Below are 20191 nucleotides of genomic sequence, written 5' to 3'. Positions count from 1 at the left end.
TTATCCTAATGCATTCTGAATGGAGAGAAATCCGTTCAGGATGCATCAGGATGTCTTCAGTTCCGGACCGGAACGTTTTTTGGCCGGAGAAAATACCGCAGCATGCTGCGCTTTTTGCTCCGGACAAAAATCCTGAACACTTGCCGCAAGGCCGGATCCGGAATTAATGCCCATTGAAAGGTTTAGCTTTTTCTGAATGGTTACCATGGCTGCCGGGACGCTAAAGTCCTGTTTGCCATGGTAAAGTGTAGTGGGGAGCGGGGGAGCAGTATACTTACCATCCGTGCGGCTCCCGGGGCGCTTCAGAGTGACGTCAGGGCGCCCCACGCGCATGGATGACGTGATCGCATGGCACGTCATCCATGCGCATGGCGCGCTCTGACGTCATTCTGGAGCACCCCGGGAGCCGCACGGACTGTAAGTATACCGCTCCCCACTACTACTATGGCGACCAGGACTTTAATAGCGTCCTGGGTGCCATAGTAACACTGAACACATTTTGAAGACGGATCCGTCTTCAAATGCTTTCCGTTCACTTGGGTTTTTCCGAATCCGGCGTGTAATTCCAGCAAGTGGAGTACACGCCGGATCCGGACAACGCAAGTGTGAAAGAGGCCTTAGACAGTTTTGATTAACGAGGTCCAATACATAGGGGCAGCAATTCTTTTCTGTGGTATATACTGTTGGTGGTAGGCTTCTCGACAGTCCTATTGTTATTGTTAATTATTGTAACAATATTGTTTTTTGCTATATTTTATATCTTCGTTAGTTTATTGTTATTATTGTGTTGGTACCTATTATTTTAACTTCTATCACTATTACCATTTGTTTTATCCATTTGCATTAGTCAATCTTATCACTATCATTTTATGCCATTTCTTTTATATGTATCTTGAGAACCAATATTCTCTGATATATTGCTTATCCCTAGCCTCATGGGTATAGAGGTACTATTAGTGCACTCAACATATATACATTGACACTAACAAGTTTGAGACACTTGTATACCTTTTCCATGGCCCAACATACCATAAGATTCAGAAGAATTGAAGTGTAACTGCTGTTTCATTTTTTTAATTCCCTAATGGTATAGTACACCCTGCGGTATAAGTGCTTTTGTGATTTAAAATTTGATCATTTTCAGTTTTACCTGCTAATAACTCCCACAAATGAATGCTACTTTCCTATTCAGCAGCTCTCATCTCACAGTGTTGCCATGTGCAGTCCGTCTTCTCCGTATTATAACAAGAGACGGATGAGCTCTGAGAGGAGGAGCTCACCCCTGACAGCCTGGAGCTGGGCTGAGGCAGAAAGTGGAGGGGGGAGGGCTGCTTTATATGGATGATATCTTCTCAATTGTAGCAGCTAGAAATTTGCAACTGGTCTTTAAAGCTGACAGTCCAGGCTTTCATAATCTGCTTTTACTTTCATCTTCATTCACAGCATCCCGTTTTCTATCATTGATATCTTCCCCTGTACTGAACAGATTTATGTAATTCTGGTATTGTCTGAAAGCTTGGAATGCTTTTAGAAAAATATAGAGCCCATATTTCTAGCTGGTACCAAACCAGAGATATAAGCAGCTAAAGCATCCCCACACCCCACCCCTGTCAGTCTGGAAGAGAAAGAGGGACAGCTGGCTATTAAGAGGTTGAAATAAATGCTTACTGATTTAATGTAATTGTAGGACTTGTCTCTGGTTAGCTGTATCCTGACACACTGCTCTGGTTACTGTGGGAAGTTTTCTGTGTTCTGATTGGTCCTGCTAGTTCATGTGAGGAGAGCAAGGGTTATGGAAAGTGAGGGAAATACAGTATGGCCTCAAGGAAGGGCAAAGATCACCACAGGAAGAGCAGCAGAGGCCATCTTAGGAAGATGCTGAAATAGAGGCACAGAGAAATAGGGTTGCTAAGGTCTGAATACAGACATCAAAAAGGTAAAATTAGCTGAAAAATGCAGCTTCATGCATAGCTTCCCTTCAGCATCACATATGTTTGCCATTTCACTACCAAAAATGAAATTCCTGTTACACTTTAATAACCTCTTGATCAAAACATGAAGGACATGTCATAATTTGGAAATTCTGTAGAGAAAACATGTTTATATTGATTTAGTTTTAATTTTTAAATGATGAATAATACATTCCTTTACTATGTAATGCATATTTTAAATTTGAGAATATTAATGTTGAAGTTAATTTATACAAATTATTTTTTTTTCCCTTCAAGGTCCTATTCACTAGTTCCACAGAGTGAGAATATCCTTAAAATGTAAGAGGCTGATCCTAAATTTTAAATATTGTTCTACAAAGAGGGAAATGTTTCATGGTGTAAAATGGTTGCCGCGTTGTAAAAAAAAATGTGAGCAAAAGATAATCTAAGACATTTGTATTGATTAGAGTTTCTAGAATTTAATTTTTATTTTTTTGCTGGCAATGTGATAAAATGTAATAAACAATAACCGTAACTCGCCTATGAAATCCCGCACTCAGGGGAGTAGCTGTAGGTGGCCCAGAAGCCTGAGGGGGCCCAAAGACCCTTGTGCATAAGAAGATACTAGTATTATTAAAAGTGCATACAGGTCAAGTTGCATCTCTGGCTGGAAGATAGGGGTTAGGTCAAGAATTTTTTGTCTCAGACAGCACGAAGGCTATGTGCTTCCCTGCTCCTGGCCACAAAGCACTGAGGGAAGGGGTGCCCCAAGCTGAACTCTTGCACCTGGGCCCACTATTCTTTAGCTACGCACCTGGCGCCGCTCCAGCTCTTTGGCACTAGTGGTCCCTGGTGGTCTCTGTTTACTTGTCCATCAGTCGTGATGTCATGTACATCCAGGTGACCACTGAACCACTGTTACCGTTGAGTTCAGGGATAGGAACGTACCAACCACATGGATCCACAATACATCATGACTAGAGCGGCAGGCGAGTTGAAAAAATGAGTAACCTTTTAAAAGGTGAATTTTTTATTTTTTTTTTGTCACATTTCCTGATGTTAGATTACTTAGTTTCAAAACTTTTTATTAAATTTTGTAGTAAAAAAAAATAAAATCATAATCTGCCATAATATAAAACCCTTGCAGGGGAGCATCTTAAAGAGAAACACAAACAGTATTCAAAATGTCCTCAAAATAAAGGACTTCATCATATAACACAAGAGTTCAATAGGTTCACTCATCGAAGCATCTATATACACATAGTAATGTACACGTATCAGAAGTCATTATCAGGAAAGGAAATTAAATAGACAAACTCTCATGTTTGAACCAGATGTTTTAAACCTGGGGTTGAAATATAATCTATCTGTAGCTGCCAGTTAAGCAGTGTTAACCTATAGAACTTGATTGGAGTACTGACATTTTTCATAAACCATCCTCCTGTTGATTCTCTGTCATCTGTGTGCTGTGCATCAGTGCGGCAATATGTCCATCTCACAAAAGAAAACCAAAATTCTAGCTTCCATGCAAAGGTATTGAGCAAGTTTATGTTGTTGGTTGCACATTTGACCAGAATCTTTCAACAACGTGGCAAGTGGACCAGATATAGGCATGAGAGCACATCTCCTGGTAGCCCTGAAACACAATGGGGAAGAGTCTGGATAAATCTAATGGACTTTTAATGGTGCTAAATAGGCACGATGGAGAATTTTTATAGAAGCGTTGGCATAGGATACATAGAATGTGTAAGCAAATAAGAACCATTTGGCCCATCTAGTCTGCCCAATATACTGAATACTATGAATAGCCCCTGGCCCTATCTTATATGAAGGATGGCCTTATGCCTATCCCATGCATGCTTAAACTCCTTCACTGTATTTGCAGCTGCCACTTCTGCAGGAAGGCTATTCCATGCATCCACTACTCTCTCAGTAAAGTAATACTTCCTGATATTACTTTTAAACCTTTGCGCCTCTAATTTAAAACTATGTCCTCTTGTAGCAGTTTTTCTTCTTTTAAATATTTTCTCCTCTTTTACCTTGTTGATTCCCTTTATGTATTTAAAAGTTTCTATCATATCCCCTCTGTCTCGTCTTTCTTCCAAGCTATACATGTTAAGGTCCTTTAATCTTTCCTGGTAAGTTTTATCCTGCAATCCATGTACTAGTTTAGTAGCTCTTCTCTGAACTCTCTCCAAAGTATCAATATCCTTCTGGACATATGGTCTCCAGTACTGAGCACAATACTCCAAATGAGGTCTCACTAGTGCTCTGTAGAGCGGCATGAGCACCTCCCTCTTTCTACTGGTAAATATATATATATACACCCAAGCATTCTGCTAGCATTTCCTGCTGCTCTATGACATTGTCTGCCTAGCTTTAAGTCTTCTGAAATAATGACCCCTAAATCCCTTTCCTCAGATACTGCGGTTAGGACTGTATCACTGATTTTATATTCTGCTCTTGTGTTTTTACGTCCCAGGTGCCTTATCTTGCACTTATCAACATAAAATTTTAGTTGCCAGATTTTTGACCATTCCTCTAGTTTTCCTAAATCCTTTTCCATTTGGTGTATCCCTCCAGGAACATCAACCCGGTTACAAATATTTGTGTCATCAGCAAAAAAGACACACCTTACCATCGAGGCCTTCTGCAATTTTGCTGATAAAGATATTAAACAATATGGGTCCCAGAACAGATCCCTGAGGTACCCCACTGGTAACAAGACTATGGTCTGAATATACTCCATTGACAACAACCCTCTGTTGTTTGTCCCTCAGCCACTGCCTAATCCATTTAACAATATGGGAGTTCAAGCTCAAAGACTGCAATTTATTGATAAGCCTTGTATGTGGGACAGTATCAAAAGCCTTACTAAAGTCTAGATAAGCAATGTCTACTGCACCTCCGCCATCTATTATTTTAGTCACCCAATCAAAAAAATCTATAAGATTAGTTTGACATGATCTCCCTGGAGTAAACCTATGCTGTTTTTCATCTTTTAATCCATGGGATTTTTGATTTTCCACAATCCTCTCCTTCAGTATGGTTTCCATTAATTTCCCCACTATTGATGTCGGGCTTACTGGCCTATAGTTGCCCGATTCCTCCATACTACCTTTCTTGTGAATGGGCACAACATTTGCTCATTTCCAATCTTTTGGGACGACTCCTGTTACCAGTGATTGGTTAAATAAATCTGTTAATGGTGACTTCCTTTCAAATTGGTGGTCTGCTGTGAGGGAAAGAGAAATCCGGGAAACGTAAACCCAAAAATAAAGTCCTAGGGAGAAGCAGAATACAACCTGTTACCTAGCTTTTCTTCTGTCTACTTTATCTTTGTCAACTGTACTCTGGTCTCAAGGTTAATATTGCATGTGTTCCATTAACACTGTGTTCTTATTGTTTTCAGTGACCAACGCGTTGGAAAGATCTTTTCCAAGTCATCATCTTTTACAGACTATGTCAGGAAGTCTCTAAAAAAATTTGGCCAAGATGACTCAAAGGTTAGCCTAATTTTACATATTAAAGGTAATTGTCAGCAGATCTGAGAAAAATTATGTTTTGATTTATGCAAACGAACCTTTAGGAGCAACGGGGTTGTGGCCATTAGACTTTTTCTCCCCTTTGATTGATAGGTGCAGGCAGTGAAAACTTCATCATTCCTGGTCCTGTCGAAGTGGAGAGGGTGGAGCAGTTACAGGAAAAAGGGAGCTTCCACGTGGAACGGAAACGCCCCTGTTGCTCCTAGAGGCTCATTTGCATAAATTAAAACATTATGTCTCTCAACAATGTGGGCACATATCATATTTATATATACAGTCCTGATCAAAAGTTTAAGACCACTTGAAAAATGGCAAAAAAACATATTTTTCATTGTTGGATCTTAACAAGGTTCCAAGTAGAGCTTCAACATGCATCAAGAAGAAATTAGTGAGACAAAACATTTTTTGAGCATTCAATTAATTGAAAATAACGATTAAACTGAAACAGGCTGTTTTTCAGCTGATCCAAATTTTAGGACCACAAAAGGCCAAATCTGTGCAAAGATGTGGATTCATTGTCATTTTCTGTCAGATAGTCACACGTTGTGATGGCAAAGGCAAAAAAACTCCCTTTTTGAATGTGATCGGGTTGTTGAACTGTATAAGCAGGGTCTCTCACAGCGCGCCATCGCTGCTGAGGTGGGACGCAGTAAGACAGTCATTTGGAATTTCTTAAATGATCCTGAGGGTTATGGAACAAAAAAGTAAAGTGGAAGACCAAAAAAAATTTCATCAGGTCTCATGATTGCTTGAGAAAGGCTCATGTAGAGCCGAAACGTTGCTTTTTTGCTGCCACCTTATGGGTGATTAAACACCACTTGCTTTACCGAAGAAACCGTCTGGAGTGCTGTCCGATTTTTTTTCATTGTCTACTAGTGGGTAAGCTCCAGTTACCGTACTTGGACTTTGCACCCGTCTTTTGTTACATAGGTGGTGCTGCCGGTAGTTTTTTATACTATACTATATATATATATATATAAAGCCTTCAGCTGCCACATGCACATGTAACGGGTCAGCCAGTTTCATAGGTACAAATCTGCTGACAGATGCCCTTTAACACGCCTTTTTATTGGTATAACTTTTTAAACTTCATTTAAATAGAATTTGTCATGAACTTATTTCTTAATTCAGTTGTTTTTGATAATCAGAATTTTAGATAATTTTTTTTAACATTTTCCATGTTATGTGTACTTAATTTTTTTTTTAATACCCTGTAGTTTTTACCCCCCCTTTGGCCACTAATAATGTGGCAAATCCTGTTCTGTGGAGATCACTTTTCAGCAGTCATCACTTTATCATCACAGGCAAGTTTACAATGACCGATAACCCCAATAAATATATAGCACAGGATCCAATATTCATGGTAGGTCATCGTCACAGCTTATATCCCCCTCCCTGCACAGTGATCTCTGCATAGGTCACAGGACATATATAGACAACTCTCCTATAGAAATAACTAAAAACATCACTTGTCCACTGTAGCCAGTGGTCTATGTGGCTGCTGTTAACAGTACTTCAGGCAAGATGGCAGCCCCCATAATCATGTACAGAAAATAAAAGTAAAAATGTGCAATCGGATAAAATAGATTAGAGAAAAATAATATGTATCAGTATCTGGTTTTTATTAGTAAAAACAATATACATACGTGATGCATCCCCTTTAAGTCCATGTGGAATATATAGGATGTCATTAAACTGGAAAGGCAGCTTTTTTGGAGGTTGACTCTGATATGTGGAACATATACACCACAATGCACAGTGCCCATTTGTGACCACCCCTCTACCACTTCCTGCATAGAAAGTCCTTCCATGTTGTCCTATGCTATATAGGTGAAACTCGAAAAATTAGAATATTGTGCAAAAGTTCATTTATTTCAGTAATGCAACTTATGTGAAACTAACATATGAGATAGACTCATTACATGCAAAGCGAGATATTTTAAGCCTTTATTTGGTGTAATTTGGATGATTATGGCTTACAGTTTATAAAATTTCCCAAATTCTCAATCTCAGAAAATTAGAATATCACACTCTAGTCAGCTAATTAGTCCATAACACCTGCAAGTTGTCTCTCAGTCTGGTTCACTAGGAATCATGGGAAAGACTGCTGACCTGACAGTTGTGCAGAAAACCATCATTGACACCCTCCATAAGGAGGGAAAGCCTCAAAAGGTAATTGCAAAAGAAGTTGGATGTTTCCAAAGCGCTGTATCAAAGCAAATTAATAGAAAGTTATGTGGAAGGAAAAAGTGTGGAAGAAAAAGGGGCACAAGCAGCAGGGATGACCACAGCCTGGAGAGGATTGTCAGGAAAAGGCCATTCAAAAGTGTTGGGGACTTTCACAAGGAGTGGACTGAGGCTGGAGTTAGTGCATCAAGAGCCACCACACACAGACGGATCCTGGACATGGGCTTCAAATGTCGTATTCCTCTTGTCAAGCCTCTCTTGAATAACAAACAACATCAGAAGAGTCTTACCTGGGCTAAAAAACTGGTCTGTTGCTCAGTGGTCCAAAGTCCTCTTTTCTGATGCGAGCAACTTTTGCATCTCATTTGGAAACCAAGGACCCAGAGCCTGGAGGAAGGATGGAGAGGCGCACAATGCAAGATGCTTGAAGTCCAGTGTGAAGTTTCCACAGTCTGTGTTGATTTGGGTAGCCATGTCATCTGCTGATGTTGGTCCATTGTGCTTGATTAAGTCCAGAGTCAACGCAGCCATCTACCATGAGATTTTGGAGCACTTCATGCTTCCTTCCGCAGACGAGCTTTATGGAGATGGTGACTTCATTTTCCAGCAAGACTTTGCACCTGCCCACACTGTCAAAAGTATCAAAACCCGGTTCAATGACCATGGGATTACTGTGCTCGATTGGCCAGCAAACTTGCCTGACCTGAACCCCATAGAGAATCTATGGGGCATTGCCAAGGGAAAGATGAGACACATGAGACCGAACAATGCAGAAGATCTGAAGGCTGCTATTTAGGCATCCTGGTCTTCCATAACACCTCAGCAGTGCCATAGGCTGATAGCATCCATGCTATGCCGCATTGAGGCAGTAATTGATGCAAAAGTGGCCCAATCTAAGTACTGAGTACGTATGCATGATTATACTTTTCAGAGGTCCTAAATTTTTCTATTTAAAATCCTTTTTTTTTTTATTGATTTCATGTAATATTCTAATTTTCTGAGATTGTGAATTTGGGGTTTTCATAAACTGTAAACCATAATCATCCAAATTATAATAAATAAAGACTAGAAATATCTCGCTTTGCATGTAATTAGTCTATCTCATATATTAGTTTCACCTTTTAAGTTGCATTACTGAAATAAATGAAGTTTTGCACAATATTCTAATTTTTTGAGCTTCACCTGTATAAGGGTACTTTCACACTTGCGGCAGGACGGATCCGACAGGCTGTTCACCATGTCGGATCCGTCCTGCGGCTATTTCGCCGTGCCCGCGGACCGCCGCTCCGTCCCCATTGACTACAATGGGGACGGGGGCGGAGCTCCGGCGCAGCACGGCGCTGCACGGAGAAAGGCCGCCGGACTAAAATTACTGCATGTCAGGCTTTTTAGTCCGGCGGCTTTCTCTGTGCACCGCCGTGCTGCGCCGGAGCTCCGCCCCCATCCCCATTGTAGTCAATGGGGACGGAGCGGCGGTCCGCGGGCACGGCGAAATAGCCGCAGGACGGATCCGACATGGTGAACAGCCTGTCGGATCCGTCCTGCCGCTAGTGTGAAACTAGCCTAAGTAAGATTACTCATTATATGATATATTTTGAGTTATTTGATGCACAGAATTGATTCTGAAGTCTCCTCATTGAATGGGGATTAACTGAAGAGAATGGATCCCAGGTGTTCATTTTGCATTGCTTTATTAGTTTTGATGTTCTTTTATGTTGTAAAGCTGTTTTCTGGATGAAATCAAAGGGGCAAGAAATGTCTGTATTCAACAAATACCATTTTCCAAGCTGAGAAAGTATCGCTAAAGGCAGGTAACAACTGATCAAACAGTTAACGCTCTGCTTTGGGCTTGCGTGCCTAAACCCCTGGCCTCCAAAGATTCTTAAGATCCCCCAGGCAGTTCTTCTGGAGACCATAGTTTCCACTAGATATGGTTTATTGGACGAATTGAAACCAGACTATTAGTATGTTTCACAAGTTGGTCATCCGCCTAGCACATTTCAATACATAGCTCAAAGATGTTGTGTAACTTGTAAGTGACCAGTGAAATTTTGTGTCTTCAGTATATACTTTATCCATATGGAAAAAGCATACACACAAATAATTGTGGCCTGTTTTTGACTTGTTAATGCGTAAATTCGGAGTTGGAAAGAATGCCTGCGAAAGCGTTTTTCTCTGTTTCCACTGTCCTCTGCAGCGGGTATCGGAGTTAACTTGTAGCAGATGCGTTAGTGTCATGGAACACTGGATGGAATCTTTGGCGAGAAGGATTAATTCCACGCAGTATGTGGCATCGACACCCTCCCAACCTAAAGCAAATGTGTCTATGTGTTGTGTATGAATGTCATGTTTATTGCTTTTCCAGTATTGTTTAACATGCTGTCACAAGTTGTTAAAGTTACCATTTTTCCATTTTAATGCACAAAATGTTCCTCCTATAACAAAGCTTTTTAGTTAGAAATGGCTGCCTTGGCCAAAGTCTGAGGCATACTGTATGTCTCTATTAATTGATTCCCAAGCTTGCTTTAACCATTCCTCAGTAATCTACATAATGTAACAATGCACATTTAGAGGTATGTACGTCTGTGTGCGTATGACTATACAGTATAGTTACTCACCTTTATATCTAAATACATTTTCCAACACAGCGCATATCCTTGGTATGGACTTCTTTTGATATTATGTCTAATTTACTAGAAACCCTTAGAAGAGTTCAGGGTGTGGTGCTAAAGTCATTCTGGAAAATGCATTACTAAAGTGTTCTTTAATGACCTGCTACTTCGTCTGATGAGGAAAGTTCTTGACTTATGTCGGTAATCCAAAAGTGTGTGTTCTGGATAAACCGGCACCATGTTGTGTGCAGCAGGTTTTCCAGGCTGTATCATCTTCTCACACCTGGACGTATAGAGAATAAAGTGTTTTTAATGTGTTTCTGGCATTACAGTCTTGTTGAAATACTGTACATTAAAATCTTGCGAACATAAGAGGAAAAAATAGGCAGCACTCACCAATGGTTCTTTTGCTTCTTTTATTCAAGACAAACAGGTTTGTATGCGGCTGGGTAGCAGATTGCCATATTCACATGCAATCGGCAGCGGCCGTTTCGCGCACGAGTGATCGCGCTTTCTCAGGCCACTACGTATACACGTACCTACGTGCTGACCTCTTATACCTGGCGTCTAGTTGCCATGGAGATCCATAACAAACCAGACGTCATGCACACAAGGGTCCACTAATAACAAAATACAACAACGAGATACTGTTACAAGAACACATTCAAATCAGTGCGGTCCTTTAGACCTAGCTGACCTACTGCTCCTGTACATATGATCCATTTTGCTTTTTTTTTGTAAAAGGGTACGATGTCTGTCTTCTCCCTGAACTGGGTGTGGGACAGCTTCTATTCCAGCAAACTGGAGTGCTTTTGCATTGCCTCCACGAATTTCTCTCACATGGTCAATTAGTCTGCGGCAGCCTTATCCCATCCTTATAGAGTTAAAATGCTCCCTGATCCTCTCAAATAGACACCTGATGGTTTTACCTATGTAAAAGTGGCCGCAATCGCACATCAGAACATACACTACATAAGTGCTCCTACAGTTTATCATACTGGCCACCTTTTTTGTTATGGGACCTATTTTTACAATTTTATTTTGGGAGTTGTATTCACATAACGAGCAACTGCCGCCCTTGTAGTTGCCCTTCGGCCGCCTCTCCTGCAGCCAGTTGCTCTTTTTTCTCGCAGGAATCGGCTTCTGACAATACTTTGATGTGTGGGTCCGTCTGTATGTTATTAACCGCTTCTCGTCCACTATACCCTTCAAACCTACATCTTTTTTCAGAATATCCCAGTGTTTAAATATTGCTGTTCGTATTAAATTAACCATCGGGCTAAATGTAAATGAGAACACGCATCTTCTGTTGTCCTTTCCTGTCATTTCCTCTTTTACCTCTTAACAGCTCATCTTGGGAGAATTGTTCTGCCTCTTCCATCTTCTCATCTAATAGGTACACAGGATAGCCCCTTTGTAATAGCCGTTCTTTTAACTGCGGTGCTTGTTTTCTGTATCCTCCATCTTCACTATTGATGCGCCTCAATCTAACAAATTGCCCATACGGCACAGATTTCTTCACGGCATATGGGTGAAAGCTGTCGTGGTGTAGTAGATAGTCGACACGGGCTTGCAATGCCCCTCTGTGACCAACTCTCCATCACAAACCATGACACAAACGTCCAAAAGTTCCATGGCAACTAGACGCCAGGTATAAGAGGTCAGCACGTAGGTTGTGTGTATACGTAGTGGCCTGAAGAAGCGCAATCATTTGTGCGCAAAACGGCCGCCGCTTGCATGTGAATATGGCAATCTGCTACCCGGCCGCATGAAAACCTGTTTGTCTTGAATAAAAGAAGCAAAAGAACCATTGGTGAGTGCTGCCTATTTTTTCCTCTTATATTCGCAAGATTTGAATGGCTGCCTTTTCTGGATAGTCCACCACCGTATTGGTTTATGTTGGAGGCATTGATAGGCTTATGCAAGCACGTATCAGTGTTAACACGGATCAGCAGTGCCACCTGTGATTCTTCTTTGTGGACTGTACATTAACATGACAACATTAAAAATAGCATTTTAGGGTTTTACAGCAATGTAGCACCAGTTGTTGTTGCTCGTTGGAGACAAAACATGTGCCGCAGAAGCAGGGTTGCCAATCAGAATTTTTTTTTCTGGACAACTTAGCTCAAAATCACAGACAACCAATATTGGAAAACCATAATGGATGATGAAGATTATAAGTAATACATGTCTATAGCTCAATATACTGATAAGAACTCATTACCAGCATTTACTGACAGCTGTAACATGATGATAATTACCACCAAAATAATCTACTAAAGTACCACCAGCCTCAAAAATAAAATCACTGTCACATCAATTTTTTTTTTTTATACAGCGGAAAAAAATTACCTATTTTTACAGACTGTTCAGAAATTTTTGGACGGTTGGCAACCCTGTGCACGAGGATACATTTAAAGGGGTTATCCGTTTTCAGGGAATTAAAAATCAACAATACATGGGATCTTTCTGCAAAAAAGAACTGAGCATTACGTACGTGACAGATCCCACACCGCTGCTCCAGTGACCACTGCAAGCAATCACTGGCCTCAGCAGTGTACAGACAAGGCCAATGATTAGCTGCAGTGGTCACATGTTGTTGACGTGACTTCACTGCTAGATCGGGTAAATAGAGTCAGGCCGGGAGAACCAAAGTGGCGGCATGAATTCTGTCAGATAAGTAATTCTCAGTTTTTTTGTTTTTTCAGAAGGATCCCATTCGTTCTCCATTTATTTTTTTCTGGAAACCAGAAAACCTCTTCATTTATGACAAGACCTAGTCATAAATGAAATGCCTCCTATGGCAGTTCATGCACCAGACTGAAATCTACTCCAGTCATAGCTGACATAGATCTCAGTCATCTTTTATGCCAGTTTCTGGCGTAAATGATGATAAACGTTTTGGACGCCCATGCACGGTCCTAATTATACCCCCTTTTCAGAAACTGGCGAGGGCAGTGTAAAAGTACCAGTTGGGACTAGATTTAGATGCATTGGTGTTTTAAAAGTCGCAAAGCCGGGTTTTTAATGCCAAATACATGGTATGTGGGAATGATGAGCATAAAAAAGTACAGGAAAAAAAATAACATGAATATGTGGTCATTTCTTAAATCTTTAGAATGGGACATTAACATACATAATGTATTGATGATTGATTTGACCAATTCAAGGGGTTGTCTGACTTCAGTAAGTGGCATTTATCATGTAGAGAAAGATAATACAAGCCACTTACTAATATATTGTTATTATGCATATTGCTTCCTTTGTGGCTAGAAACTGCTTGTTTCCATGGTTACAGACCGACCTACAATCAATCAGTGGTGGTCGTGCTTGCACACTATAGGAAAAAGGGTCAGCCTCTCTGTTGGCCAGGACCATGGGAGCGCATATAGGCTTGTGTTTTTTCCTATAGTGTGCAAGCACGACCACCACTGATGGATTGTAGGGTGGTCTGTAACCATGCACAATTCACTGCAAAAAATGCACCAAAATGGTACACAACTGACAATACCAGCCAATTCCTCAGGCCGATGTTAAAAGCTGAGAACTTTGCCAATATCTTCCAGTCAGGAACATATCGGAGCCCCTCATGCACCACGTCACGGTGTCTCAGCACGCATGGGGTCCTACCACTAAAACGCCTGTGGTGTGTGAACAGGGTCTGAACAGTGCAATTAACTGACGGCCAGGAAAATAAAGCTGTGAGCCGCACCCACAACAGACCATGTGACACAGAAGCTACCAAGTGCAAAAGGATGTTACCAACAAAATGAAGTGGCACATTCCATACACATCAGCACAAAAACTCACTGAAAAAAGTGGCCTAAACGGGTGAAAATGCTCCAAACCCAGACACTGTAGCGTGTCTATAACCGGGGGAGCCATTCCTCCGCATGCGGTCCCCAGACAACGGCAATCCCCAGCAAAAAATGCGTACAATGGAGGATGCCGGTGCGGACCGCATGCACCACAAGAACATCTTACACAAAATGATACATTGTGCAGATGAAAGAATATACATACACAAATCACTGCAAAAAATGCACCAAAATGATACGCAACTGACAATACTAGCTAATTCCTCAGGCCGATGTTAAAAGCTGAGAACTTTGCCAATATCTTCCAGTCAGGAACATATCGGAGCCCCTCATGCACTAATATTTTCTTATGGTGCATGCAGTCCACGCCGGCATCCTTCATTGTACGCATTTTTTGCTGGGGATTTATCATGCATTAAATATATCGGTTTTTATCCAGACACTTCCTACTTCCTTTGATAGACTTCAAATCTTTATTTAAAAAAAGAAAGCTTTCACAAAAATGTATGCTCTTTTTGTTAAAAAAAAACAGACACAAACGTATTAACCCATATGCACATCCATCAAATCTATACGTAAAAAAAAGGGATAAACACAAAATTGCATTGTGTTTATGTACTTTTTTTTATGCAAGTCTTAACATATCAACTTGACGTACAGCAAAAACAAGATGTACAGTGCCTTGCAAAAGTATTCACGCCCCTTGACTTTTTTTTTCGTATTTTGGTGCCTCACAACCTGGAATTAACATGGACTGTTTGAGGATTTGCATCATTTAGTTTACAGAACATGTCCACAACTTTGAAGTTGTTTTTTTATTTTTTATTTTATTGTGAAGCAAAGAACAAATAGGACAAAATAACAGAAAAAGTCAATGTGCATAACTATTCACCCCCCTACAGTCAATACTTTGTAGAGCCACCTTTTGCGACAATCGCAGCCCCAAGTCGCTTTGGACCAGTCTCTATGAGCTTGCCACATCTTACCACTGGTATTTTTGCCCATTCCTCCTTGCAAAACAGCTCCAGCTCCTTCAAGTTGGATGGTTTGTGCTTGTGAACAGCAATCTTTAAGTCTGAACACAGATTTTCTATTAGATTCAGATCTGGGCTTTGACTAGGCCATTCCAACACATTTACATGTTTCCCCTTAAACCACTTACGTGTTGCTTTAGCAGTGTGTTTGGGGTCATTGTCCTACTGGAAGGTGAACCTCCGTCCTAGTCTCAAATCACGCACAGAGTGGTGCAGGTTTTGCTCAAGAATATCCCTGTATTTAGCATCTTTCCCTCAACTCTGACCAGTTTCCAAGTCCCGGCTGCTGAAAAACATCCCCACAGGATAACCCTGGGTTCAGACCTGAGCGTTCTGAAACGAGCGCTCTGTATGCGCGATTGTACCGGCGTCTACAATCGCGCATACAGAGACAAACGAACACACATTGTCGCGCGTTCCCGCTGAAGTCTATGTACGGGAATGCACGACAAACGCCCCAAAAAAAGCTCAAGAACTTGTTTGAGCGTCGGGCATTTTACAGCGCGGTCGTACGCCCAGGTGAGAACCATTCCCAAAGGGAAGCATTGGTTTTTCCTTGTTGAGCGTTTTACAGCGCGTAGGAACGCGCTGTAAAACGCTCAGGTGTGAACTTAGGGTAATGCTGCAACCACCATGTCTCACTGTGGGGATGGTGTTCTTTGGGTGATGTGTTGGGTTTGCGCCAGACATAGCATTTTCTTTGGCTGAAAAGTAAAATTTTAGTCTCACCAGACCAGAGCACCTTCCTCCATACATTTTGGGAGTTTCCCACATCACTTTTCACAAACTCACAACGTGCCTTTTTATTTTTAGCTGAAAGTAATGGCTTACTTCTGGCCCTCTGCCATAAAGCCCAACGCTATGGAGCGTACGGCTTATTGTCGTCCTATGTACAGATACTCCAGTCTCTGCTGTGGAACTCTGCAGCTCCTCCAGGGTTACCTTAGGTCTCTGTGCTGCCTCTCCGATTAATACCCCCTTGCCCGGCCCGTGAGTTTTGGTAGGCGGCCATAGCTTGGCAGGTTTGCTGTTGCGCCATGTTCTTTCCACTTGGTTATGATAGATTTGATGTGCTCCTGGGTATCATTAAAGATTTGGATATTTTTTTATAACCTGACTTGTTTGGAGAGTTCCTTGGTCTTCATGGCAGTGTTTGATTAGTGATGCCTCTTGCTTAAGTGTTGCAGCCTCTTGGGCCTTTAAAAAAAGGGTGTATATGTAATGACAGATCATGTGACACTTAGATTGAACACAGGTGGACATCATGTCACTAATTATGTGACTTTTAAAGGTAATTAGTTGCACCAGAGCTTTTTATGGGCTTCCTAACAAAGAGGGTGAATAAATACGCACATGCCAATTTTCTGTTTTCTATTTCTAAACAATAGTTTTATTTATATTTTTCTCATTTCACTTCACCAACTTAGACTATTGTGTTCTAATCCATCACATAAAATTCTGATTAACAAAACATTGAACTTATGGCTGTAATGTAACAAAACAGGAAAAAAGTCAAGGGGGTGAATACTTTTGCAAGGCACTGTAAATGTACTATTATGTTTTTACCCCTATTGCATTATGATACTGAAAGTATCCTTGTCCTACTGTTGACTTTCGTGCTTAGGCGTAACTGTACTTTGTAACTTGTTGCTTAACTTTTGTCAAACTTGCATTGAAGACTGTATATTCTATTGTTTATTCTGATCTGAAAATAAATATTGCGACAATAATGAGAACCTCATGGATCCGCTGGACTCTGCCTTGTCTCAAAATATCCAGTGGACACATCTTAGGTTATTTCCGTAGGGCATAGGAAAAATTGATAATGGATTTGCAGGGGTATTGTGCATCATGGGATCGATATTGATGCCTGACTTGTATTCACAACATGTGCGTGTCAGTGTGAACTGCTTAGGGGAGAGAACAGAGGTGAAAGGTTCCCTATAATTGTTTTGATGCCCTGTTTGCAGGCAGTTTTTTCTTTTATATTAATTTATATACTACATTTTATATTTGTACTTTCCTGTTGTTCATGAACGTTTTGAGTCCATCTTTGTCCACTCTAAGAATTATTGAAAAAACTTATATAAATTAAGGGGATTGCAATGCCTTTACATTGGGTGCAAAGGCGAGCAATCTTATATTTGATCTTGCAAGTTGTCCTAAGAGTTAGGAGAGCCGATCTTATATAGACTACAGTGCATAAGTAGTTTTTTTTCTGCAGACCAAATGTATTACTGAAGAAAAAAATCCTATTTGAAGCTTTACAGATGGTAATTGATTATGTGTATAGCATGCAAATGAGGACATCGTGTACTTCAGTGTGTCCCTCCGTACAATGTTCACTTACAAATGCAGCTCTTGTGGAATGTTAATAGATCTGTGAGTTTGGCAGTGTTATTAGCTGGAGAACATTAAAGCCAAATGTTAATATGCTGTGTTGGTGGCTGCTTTAGGAAACTGTAAATGGGAAAATTAAACCTTGTTTCCTTAAAGGGGTTGTCCCAAGAAAAATATTCCACCGTTTTCAAACCAGCACCTGGATCTGAATACTCTTGTAATTGCATGTAATTACAAATTTGGCATAGCCACTGAGTTATTCAATAAAATGTATCTATGTATTGCCACCTGCTGTTTGTTGTTTTTCTCATTTCTTTGTCCTTTAACTAAGATGGCCGCACATGCTCAGTTTAATTCCTCAACTGCCTCCTGAGCTGTGATAGGGAGAGCATGGACACGCCCCCTCAGCTGCAGCAGAAAAGACCCTCTCTTTGAGCTGTTAGCTTGATAGAAATTTAGCAACGCAATGAATGGGTAGAACTCTGGATCCATGTGAAGTGCAGGTTCTAGCTTTGTTGGAAAGAGCTTGTCATGTACTATATGATGTCTGATTTTTATTTTTTACATTATTCACTGGATAACCCCATTAAAGTATTATTATGACATTTCCAATAGTCATACAGACCCATGGTTGGGCAGTGACACATAAGAGTAACATGGACGTATAATACATGAGAAATACAGGAGTGTAAATCTAGTCTGAGGTCCCTATTGTTTAGTTGATGTAGTATTGAAACAATTTTAGCAAACTCTGGATTATGATGACCTGATCAACATTTGCATTCAGTAGCTTCAACGGCATCGCAACCCTATGAACCTTTCCAATTTTTACTAATGTTTCTTTTTATTACCATTTAACTCCTCATACATATAACTCTTTTATTTGTTGGGGTGCCCCAGTCATTTTTTTCATGAGCTCATGGACTGTATATTTACAATATTTTTCAACTAATAGTTCTTTTTTGTTAGGGATATATTTTATGAAAGTAAAAAAATATATTTTTTTTTAATAAATTCACTTCTTTCTTTTTCCCATGGTCTCCAACAGTCTCAAACAGCTAGCAACCCTACTTGATTGTATGACTTTTTAGCACCTTCAAGATAAGGCTACTTTCACACTAGCGGTTTTTGCGGATCCGTCATGGATCTGTAAAGACGCTTCCGTTACAATAAAACAACCGCATGCAGTCGTCATGAACGGCTCCGGTTGTATTATGTCTTCTATAGCCATGACGGATCTGTCTTGAACATCATTGAAAGTCAATGGTGGACAGATTTGTTTTCTATTGTGCCAGATTGTGTCAGAGAAAACGGATCCGTCCCCATTGACTAACATTGTGTGCCGCACCACATGGTGGACAGAAAAACGCAGGCAGCGTTTTGGTGTCCTCCTCCAGAGTGGAATGGAATGGTGACTGAACGGAGGCAAACTGATGCATTCTGAGCGGATCCTTTTCCATTCAGAATGCATTAGGGCAAAACTGATCCGTTTTGGATCGCTTGTGAGAGCCCTGAACGGATCTCACAAATAGAAAGCCAAAACGCTAGTGTGAAAGTAGCCTTACCCGTTCACGGAGTGAAAACTAGATCACATACTGTAGATGTATAGTGTGTGGCCATTAACAGGTTAAAGTTTGGCTTTAGTGAATGCAGTAAAGGATAGCAGATTGTCATTGTCAGCAGTCTACTAATCAAGCTGTGTCAATGTAGGTAAAATATAATGTATCATAATTATTTTTAATTTGTTACACATTCTCATTAGTAGATATTTGGTACTTTTCGATTTGCATGCTGTGTCTGGGGGAAGCAATCAGAATTATCTGATGCAGACTAATGCAGGAGGTTATTCCCTGTGTTGCTATCATGTAAGTCATTTATTTAAATTTCTGACAGACAAGATTGCTGTGTATGATGTAAGGTTTTTGTCTAAAACTTTAATGCTCAGACTTCCTACTCATTAAATACATTAGGCTAATGATAATTGCTTGTGTTAAGACACACTGGTAGCTGTTCTGTCTCTGTTACTGCTTTTAGTCCTGCAGATTCGAGATGATTCAATTTGCTTCATGTATTACTTTCAGATAAGCCAGGTGGTAACCGTCATGATTTTCCATAAATCATTGCTATTTCTTTTGTCTTCCCAACAATTAAGATTTCTTTGCTTGGAAGGGGTTCATGGTGTTTACATTCATGTTGTGACCTAAATTTCAGGTCAGCATTTAAAAGCTTTCACATGGAGAGTTAGGCTTACATTATACAAGTAGATCTTCTAGGAGATTGTCGGGGGGGGGGGGGGGGGGGGGAGCGCTCCTTACCGGCAATTGCCTGCTTGTCAGCGGAGGAGACCGCTGGTTACATGCAAGAATCTCCTCCATAGTATGGGGAGGAGCGATCCCCAATGCTATCGCTCGTCCCCATACTGAATCGTTATTTTCCAGCAGCAGATGGTGATTAGAGAGCACAATCTGCCCCCGGCAAGCAATGATTTTTAAACCTGCTGAAAGATTCCGATTATCAAATGAACTAGTTTAGCTCATTCATCCGGTGATTAGTGGCAATTTCACATTGCCAGATCACCATTAACGAGCGTTCATCGAACGCTTATTATCGATGATATGCACGATTATCTACTTATCTAATACAAGCTTAAGAGCTGTGCAAAACATTAGATGTTATAGATGTGTCCACCTTTACATATTAACATAGTATATAAGGCCTAAAAAA

General features: G+C 40.6%; 1 protein-coding gene across 1 annotated transcript in view; it reads left to right on the top strand.

Moving 5' to 3' along the window:
• Positions 1-20191, top strand: part of METTL25 (methyltransferase like 25) — a 310650-nt gene that overhangs the window by 229529 nt on the left and 60930 nt on the right. Inside the window, exon 12 of the mRNA XM_044277228.1 lies at positions 5344-5437. Coding sequence (XP_044133163.1) covers positions 5344-5437 — 94 coding nt within the window. The remainder of the gene's footprint in view (positions 1-5343; positions 5438-20191) is intronic.

The sequence above is a fragment of the Bufo gargarizans genome, chromosome 2 (assembly GCF_014858855.1).
Source record: "Bufo gargarizans isolate SCDJY-AF-19 chromosome 2, ASM1485885v1, whole genome shotgun sequence".
In the NCBI taxonomy this organism is placed as follows: domain Eukaryota; kingdom Metazoa; phylum Chordata; class Amphibia; order Anura; family Bufonidae; genus Bufo; species Bufo gargarizans.
Note: the sequence above shows the minus strand (reverse complement) of the source record. Positions and strands in the feature narration are given on the sequence as shown.